Source organism: Pinus tabuliformis, chromosome 1_1 (assembly GCF_031772625.1).
Source record: "Pinus tabuliformis cultivar Carrire ecotype Pingquan chromosome 1_1, CPIR1, whole genome shotgun sequence".
In the NCBI taxonomy this organism is placed as follows: Eukaryota; Viridiplantae; Streptophyta; class Pinopsida; order Pinales; family Pinaceae; genus Pinus; species Pinus tabuliformis.
In genome coordinates this window covers 910214838-910224350 of record NC_142297.1, presented here as the reverse complement: position 1 = coordinate 910224350, position 9513 = coordinate 910214838, and the positions used below count along the sequence as shown (strand labels likewise).

Here is a 9513-nt window from a genome sequence, read left to right as displayed (position 1 = left end):
TAACATTTTAAGCAAACATCTCTTGTCTTGAGCTAATACAACGTACGATTTTAAAAATTGATGACAAGACTATACTATAAACAAAATTTAAAGAGGCCAAATGTTTGACCACTATACTATTAACCTTATATAAAAATCGAAATATCCATACCAATTACTTTTGTTTGTATCATATGATGTTGATAGAGAGATCTATTACAGCACAGTGTTATTTCTCCACACACAGAACATAATAATATGGTTCAGTTTTTTCATGTTCACTGAGCTTTCTCTTTTAACCTAATTCATTTTTTGTCTGCATTTCTTCTTTTTCATTTTTGTCTGCATACGTCATTGTCGAACACGACGGCCACCTTTAGTCTCCGTCGATTTTTAAATAAGTTGATAAGAAATAACAAATAATTATACGTTAAGAATTAGTTCCACCTACTCACCAACCTGTGCCAGAAGTAGAATTATTAGATTTACCCAACTACCATGTTGCTTTTTATCATTTGTCGCGCACAAAATTATAAAAAGAAGTTGGTAAGAAAATGTTCACTGAAGTTGACGACAACACAACACGCCGAGGCAAAGTGATAAACCCAAGCTACCCAGTGGGAGATGAATGGAAGCTTCTACTTGAATAATGCTGTGAGTGGGAGTGGGGCTTTGATTTCCTATTCCTCTACCTACTCGGACAGTGACACCGACGGCCACCACCCAGCAATCACAACACAAACTTCAACAAACTGCATTCCAACAACGTTCCATTAGCAGGTAAATGGAAGCTTCTCCACATTACTTACTAAAGGTTTACCTAATGTAAGAATAATCTTTATTTTTTAATTTTTTTAGTGTAAGAATATTTTTTAATTTTTAATTTTTTTAGTGTAAGAATATTTTTTAATTTTTAATTTTTTTAGTGTAAGAATTGGTCAATTATTGGATGAAAGAAGAACCATGTTATTCACAAAGATGGTGAATAATTCCTTCAAAGTTGTTTTTATTTTCAATCTTTTCACTTGAGGTTTGAACTGGTGATGTAGTGGAGATTAAATACTATGCAAACTAAATAGTCTATGCCTCATAGGTTACAAAAGAAAAATATTAAGTTAAATATGTAAAGGAAAGAGGACCAATAGGTTCTAAAGTTGCTAAAGAATTCCCAAGAGCTACAATAGATCCAAGGCAGTAAAGTGCACTTCAAGTGGAGTAGTTGAACCAAGATTCCCAGTGGAGGAATGCCACATGAAATTCAAATGCCTACCTGTGTTAATATCTCATAGTTGACTTTAGATTGCATTGATTTCATGCCGAATTTGGCAAATAATTCTATCATTGTTTCCACTCGGACTACAAGGTTGTCTAACTAAATTTTTTAGGTGAGTAAGGAGGAGTAGAGCTCGATAATATCTTCATTTAGCCAGAACAGAGTAAACTTGAACACTGGAAGTTACACATGGACTTCATTAGAAGAGCAATAATATACCACATGCATTTATATTGGGATATATATATATATATATATATATATATATGGAAAAATCACATAATATATTGAGCATATAATAAGGGGTAAATGGTTTTTATATTGGTAGGTATAAAAAAATGGAGCTCAAGGTTTATGAAAAATATATAAAAAATGTTAATGAAAAATGGATACCTACAATATCTAGTGAAAGTAGTGGTTTTTTAAATTTGAAAGGTGTATTGGGTTCTTATTGCAAGGGGTTAAATAATGTGATTTTTAGAAGTATTTTTCAATACGTAGTGAAATTAAGAGTACTGTTTAGTATGCCACTAATGCAGGTTCATTGAGTGAAACCCCCGTGGGAGACTATAAATAACCATGACAACATAACCTAGAAAGGAACATAGTTGTGGATGGGAAAAGGCTAGAAGAGCTAAGATCACATAAAAGATCAAAAATAGAGTTGGCGACAAAGAGAAAAAATGGAAGAACAATGATCCCAAAAAAATTAAACTACAATAGTTAACAACATGTGCTTTCTAAGGCAAAGCCAGTGCCAGGATTATTCGACAAAACAACCACCCTGTTACATGATTGTTCGACAAAGCAACCATCACCAAACTAGTTTGTAAGATCCTATTACATGAAAAAGATGTATAGTGAGGAATGCACAGTGATGAGGTTATATGAAGTGACAAAACTGATAACCTTTGCATGCAATTGAAACCATGGCTATCAAACACACATTTCGTTGGTTGATGAGAAAGTCGAATACTTCCCATTGAGAACATAATCCCAAACATTTTCACAAAATTCTTACAAATCTACAAATAAGTTGTTAGGTTGGGCAATGCACGTAAAAAAGTCAAATTTGGAAAACAAAAAAAATAAATGAATCCAATGAAAAATGGGTTTCAATGGGGAAGTATTTAAACATATATAGTGAATGGTGTTTTTGAAATCACCCAGTGAGAAAGTGAGAAAATGGCAACTTGATTCCCAAAAGTAAAGCGTAAGCTTCAACTTAATTATCGTGCCAAGATTTTTTTTAATCATAAATAACCCAACCACTTACAAGCCCTTAATAAAAAATTACTGTTATAGACGTAGAAAAGAATTATGATAAAACCTTATGTTGAAATGGATAATATTGTTATAAGGGACGATAGTGAATTTCACAATGTAAAGGTGAAGCAACTGGAATAATTATAAGGAACGATAGTGAATTTCACAATGTAAAGGTGGAGAAATTGGAATAATGCTAAAACCCTCTCTAGAGAATATTATTATATCGATTATAAAAGTTATTTTTATAGAAATGTAATAAAAGAAAATTTGACAATTTTGTCGTTTTATAAAACGATTGATTAAAACGTAGATGGCAGTATCCTTATACATCAATGTCTACTTTAACATAGCAATATAAAACAAAGAAATCCTATACCTGCCCTCACCGCCTCTTTATTTAGGTTATAAATACATCCGTGGTGGTTTCCTTCTCGTTGTCCATTGCCATTGCCTAGGCTTGTATATGAAGATGGGAAGATCTCCCTGCTGCGAGAAGGCTCATACAAACAAAGGGGCCTGGACAAAAGAAGAAGACCACCGCCTCATTGCTTACATTCGAGCCAACGGCGAAGGCAGCTGGCGTTCCCTTCCCAAGGCCGCAGGTAATTGCTTGCCTGCGCTCTGCTTTCTTAACGGAATTAATGGCTGCCCTTTAATTTTCCGTTCATATATAACGTTTCTTGATTTTCCGTTCATATATTGTTTCTTGATTTCCGTTCATATATAACGTTTCTTGATTTTCCGATATACTGTTTCTTGATTTTCCGTTCATATATTTTGTTGTTTCTTGATTTTCCGTTCATATTTAATGTTTCTTGATTTTCCGTTCATATATTTTGTTGTTTCTTGATTTTCTGTTCATATTTAATGTTTCTTGATTCTCCGATTGCAGGGCTGCCGAGATGCGGAAAGAGCTGTAGGCTGCGATGGATAAACTACCTGCGTCCCGATCTCAAGCGTGGAAGCTTCACAGAAGAAGAAGACGAACTCATCATCAAACTCCACTCCGTCGTCGGCAACAAGTATAGAATTTCTTTGCCTCTCTTGCTCCAATAAATTCCCAATTTCGATTCTGAAGTTGCAGCAATTGTGTACCGAAATGATATTGATAAGTCTGTGAAAATTCGCAGGTGGTCTCTTATTGCAGGAAGATTGCCGGGGCGGACGGACAACGAGATAAAGAACTACTGGAACACTCACATCAAGAGAAAATTGCTGATCAAGGGAATCGACCCCCAGTCCCATCGTCCTCTCGGCCAGCCCTACGACAGCAACATTATCCCCGTCCCTCGGCCTATTCCTGACCTCGAAATTCCGGCATTCCAGAACCCTAGAACGCCGGAGATAGCTGACTTCTTCCGATACGATCGATCGGAAAGCTCGCGTGTCGAGCCGGCGGCTTTGGACGCGAAAGAGAACGCCGACCTCAACCTCAGTTTGTGTATTAGCTTACCGTCTACCCCGTCCCCTGCCGCAAGCGGCCCTTCGGGCGTCGATAGAACCGTGGTTTCAACTCCTACTTCTGGCCTCGGACTGTTAACTCCAGAAGTGTTGGAGGGGTGGTGATATGATGAGTGACAGTATGGATAATAAGTGACCAATTGTCACCAACACAGGCATTCTGGTCAGTGGCAGTGAATATATCCTACCATTTTAAATGAAATTCCATCCTAGATGACAGGGCACAGATAAAGGCAATGGATATCTACAAATTGGATGGCTAAAATACTCAAGCAACAAGATCTGAGCAGTTGATGGTGGAATTTCCACATAGCAAAGAGGTGTGCAAAAACAAATGTATTATACAAAGGTGTGCAAGAAGGAGTTAAATGTATTATATTAAGGTGTCAGTCACTACTTGTCAAGGTGTAACATTGTCAAGGTGTAACATGCATGGCATAGCAGTCAAGTTTTGAGTGCTTAATTTAGATTTAATCCATCCCATGCAAGTTTTGAGTGCTTAATTTAGATTTAATTTTTTGGTTTTGAATTTGTGATCTGGAAGCCAAGTTTTGAGTACTCGTTTAGATTTAATTTTTTGATTTTGAATCTGTAATTTTTAGTAACAAATACAAAATTGTAATTTTTAGTAACAAACACAAAATTTTAACCATTAGGTTTATTTTTTGGTTTTTAACATATAACTTTTTAAAACAAATATATGTTTTTAATCATGAAACCCATTCAAAAACCCATTCAAATATATGTTTTTAATCATGAAACCCATTCAAAAACCCATTCAAATTGTATTTAAATTTAAATTTGTTAAATAAATTAATTTAAAAACTAAGCTTAAGTGAAAAATAATATTATAATAAAAATTGAGTTAAATAAAAGTGATAATACTTTTATCAATTAAGTTAACAGAGAAATAAATTGTCCCTCCTAAATTTAATAATAAAAAGTTTAAAAACGTAATAAACCAAAATCGTTTAAAACATAATAAATCAAAGTTAAGAGTAACTTCTTCAAGTTTGGAAGTTTAATGAGAAATTCTCTTAAAGGCTACTGACAATAAATTACATTGGTATATATTCGGATTAGATAGTTTTATTTTTTATTTGGTGAGTTTAGATATTTTTGTTTTGAATTAATTGATTTTACCATTTTTTAAATGAGCTTAAAACTTAGCACGTTTTATCTTATTTGTTAAGAGAGAGGTCAACATAGGTTCATGTCATATTTGTGGAGTTAAAGACAAATTAACTTTATTTTTGGAGAGCTTTATTATTATGACGTTAACATTTTATTTGATACGCTAAAATTAATAAGACTTTTCAAACTAAAATTAATAAGACTTTTCCAACTAAATTTAATTTTCAACCATGGCTTTCCTGCACCATGAGATATAAATTTGATCACTGTCACTCAAAGTATATGACGTTATTAAAAGAAGTATATAGCATTATTAAAATTGGATCACTGTGACCCAGAGTATATTATATTATTAAAATTAATAAGAAGGCTTATTAATAAGACTTTTCAAACTAAATTTAATTTTCAACCATGGCTTTCCTGCACCATGAGATATAAATTTGATCATTGTCCCTCAAAGTATATGACGTTATTAAAATAAGTATATAGCATTATTAAAATTGGATCACTGTGACGCAGAGTATATTATATTATTAAAATTAATAGCAAGGCTTATTAATAAGAAAAGTTTAATGATTTAAATTAATTTTTGTGATTAATTTTAATATTGGTATAAAATTTAATTCACGATATAAATAATATAAATATATAAAATTAAATGGTTGTTAAATGTTTATAAATATCAAAATACTTATCTGATTATACATTTCATATTACCATTTCTTTTAAAGTCATAAAATTTAAATAAACTATAACTTTGTTTTCAATTACTATTATTATTTATTATAAAAAGAACTAATATATGAATTAAACATACATATATTTAAAAAATAAAACATATATACATTAAAAGAAACAAAAAATGATTCATTACTATGGAGATTCATTATCACTCTACCATCAAGATTTTTAACATGTGAATAGGCTTTGGCTTACTAATAACATCACATGCCCAAAAAGACTTTAACTCGTATGCATATGGCACCATGTTCATATGGCAATTATTTTTAGTAATCAATTTAATTAAAAGGGAAAAAATGGTATAATAACATTTAAAGTAAATTTTAACCTTTAATAATATCCATGGAGTTTAAATCCCTACAATTCTCTAATAATTATGGGTAAATAAATTAAAACCACACAAACATTATTCCAAAATAGACATGCCTATCTACGTAACTAGCACAACATAATAAAAATAAAAAAACTTACTTCATGATACATTGAAAACTTAAAAAAAGGGCACTTGTATATAAACTTTGTTACAATAAAAAGGGCACTTGTAAACAAACTTTGTTACAATACTAAAAATGGATCGATACCACATGTCCCAAAAACCATAACTCACTTCATACAACACTTGTTTATATGACATTTTTTTCAATTAATCAATTTAATTAAAAGAGTAAAAAATGCATAACTACATTGGATATAAATCTCAAACTTTGATTTGTGGACAGTGGACACTGCTAAGAATATTCTAGAATATTTTGTGGAGGTTAAATCTCTACCATCCACCTAAAAATTATTGATAATTAAATTAAATTTTGGCAATTTTATTTCAAAATAGTCATGTTTATAGGCATAATTATAACTTTATTTTAAATTATTATTAGCTATAGAGAATCACCTCACACCTCAAGTTACCACGGAGGTTATTAAGTTGTAAATAGGCTTTGTTAGGATGACTTACTTCATATGGTTTTTCTTTTAGTTAATCAATTTAATTAAAATGGAAAAATGGGCATGCGGCATAACTGCTTTGATAGAAAACTAGAAGGGCATAACTACTTTGATAGAAAACTAGAGGAGAGCGCAGAGAGTGATTCTGCACAACACAAATCTCACACACTATATATTATTCATTTCAACAATTACATATATAGGAAATTACACACTCACTTGGACACTTCTAGATAATGACTCCAATTGATTATATGAGAATCAATAACTTCTAGAATGACCCCTAGAGACTCACAATGACAACTACACATGACATGGAAGCATTACTTCCAACACCTCCCTTAATGTTTACATGGAAAACATATTATAGCAATAAATAAATATATGTCTCACTGTTTTTTATCAGCGCCCACATCCACTCTGGAATCTCACAAACATTTCTCTTTCACCACCACATCTTTGAGTTGTCACTTTCTCTCCATTTAAAATGTAACTGCCTTTGACCATCATTGATGAACTTTGCAGGACCAACAATATTGACAACTCAAGGCCATCAAGTAATGAATCGTCCTATCTATCCTATGGACCAACCACCATCTCTTGGATATTTCGCTTTCGACTAACCATCCTATGGACCCTCAATAAGAACCATCAAGTAATGAAGCATCCTATGGACCAACCACCATCGGATATTTGGCTTTCGCTTTCGACTATCCGTCAGTTAATAGGATGGAGAATGTGCTCAAAAATTGATCAAGCCGAGACTTCCAATTTAAGAACCATCCATCCTTTTTAATCTGAATTTGCACACAACTATATGTCAAACCCACGCCACAAAATAAAAAACACATTTGGACACAAACAAACCCTAAAAAATTGACCCCCGAAAACAATCATCGCTACAATACACAATTTTATTTCCGCACTTTAGGGCTGCATAATATCTGAGCATTGAACTAATCAGATTTCTCCATGTCTCCGCTCACTATCTTGAGTAAAGAGAGATCTTGAAGATGAATGCCAACAGTTTAATTCTGCGAATTATGTAAGTGATCGACACCTTAATTATGCGAACCTCTCCACCTTCGAAGATCAATTGTTGTTGATTGAATATTTAGATCGTGGAGTGAGAGATTAAGCCAGGCCTTAGATCCTCGTATCTTATAAGCTGCATGGTCAAAGCCGTGAGCCACCTCCTCTGCGGTATTGTAGATGTCAAGCCAAACTGTCAAACTATCCTGTAGAGTCCCTTATCTCTGTTGTGGATTTCCCCACGTTTGTTGTTGCATGCCCCGTCATGCCTCTTTGAGAATCTCGTAAAGAGCCATTTCCACTTAATTGTTTTCATTTAATCAAAACTTCACCCATTTGAGAATCCTGTAGAGAGCCATTTCCTCTGAATTGTTTTCAGTTAATCAGAACTTCACCCATGCAACAGATAAGCAAAAGATCACAGGGGTAGGTATAACAATGAGGGAATCTCAAAAATAAATATTCTATGATGGCTCAAGATTTGATCAGTATTTCTCAGGCCCGTTCTTGATCTTGAAAGATTATGCAAATTTACGACCCAGAGAGTTGCGTCTGTCTTGAAAGGATTCTTCTGATCGAGCGAGACGTCGAGCTTCAGGATGGCTTCGATTTCCACCCGGTTGGCACAGTCGAATCCAGAACCAAGCATGTCCAGGGCCGACAATAACGTTGGAGCTGAGTTACACGTTTGGGAAGGTCTCTTGCCAGCAAAGAGTGAAAAAGAAAATTCTCGCACTACTCTCAGATTTGCAAGTTCACACAACACACCAGCGTAAAGAGCACAAAAAATTTCACAATAATTTAATCTCTGATCTCACACACTCCTCTCAAGATCTCTTATATATTCCTGGCCCTCCCGTGAAGGAGTCAGGTCAGAACAGGCTCCCGTACCATGATAGAAAGCTAGAAGAGAGAATATTTCTTACATATTCCTGGCCCTCCCATAAAGAAGTCAGGTCAGAACAGGCTCCCCTACCATGATAGAAAACTAGAAGAGAGAACAGAGAGTGATTTTACACAACACAAGAACATAGAGTGAGTTTTCACAACACAAATCTCACACACTGCATATTATTCATTTCAACAATTACAAATATAGGAAATTACACACTCATTTGGCACTTCTAGATAATGACTCCAACTCATTATATGAGAATCAACAGATTCTAGAATGAAACCTAGAGACTCACAATGACAATTACACATGACATGGAAGTCTTACTTCCACCATACTTTTGATTTGTGACTACTACTAAGAATATTATAGAATATTCATTGAAGGATAAATCCCTACCATCAATGAAGTGTCTATTGTGGAACAAGACTTCACAATTTTAATTTGATTATGAATAAATATTAAGTGGATGGTAGAGATTTAGCCTCCATAAATAAAATATTCTAAAATATTTATAGTAGTATACACAAATTAATTATTGAGATTTATTTCAAAGTAGTTATGTAATTTTTTCTCTTTTAATTAAATTGTTTAATTAAAAAAATGTTATATAAACAAGTTTCATATGAATTTTATTCTATTGAAGAAGTTCTGAGATTCGTGCTTTTGACATTGATAGATTGGGTATTTTCGGTCAAGGATGTATGTTACTTATATTAAAATAATAGTAAAATAAAATTCAAAATAAATAATATGTGGCTTAAATTATTTAGGAATATTGTATTTT

At 33.1% G+C, this 9513-nt stretch overlaps 1 protein-coding gene across 1 annotated transcript; it reads left to right on the top strand.

Annotated features, from left to right (window-relative positions):
* Positions 1–2955: 2955 nt before the first annotated feature.
* LOC149217357 (MYB31 transcription factor31-like) lies at positions 2956–4485 on the top strand. The gene is made up of 3 exons (XM_089391349.1): positions 2956–3123; positions 3414–3543; positions 3652–4485. The coding sequence occupies exons 1-3, from the start codon at positions 2985–2987 to the stop codon at positions 4085–4087; spliced, it is 705 nt and encodes a 234-aa protein (XP_089247475.1). The 5' UTR covers positions 2956–2984; the 3' UTR covers positions 4088–4485.
* Positions 4486–9513: the final 5028 nt, after the last annotated feature.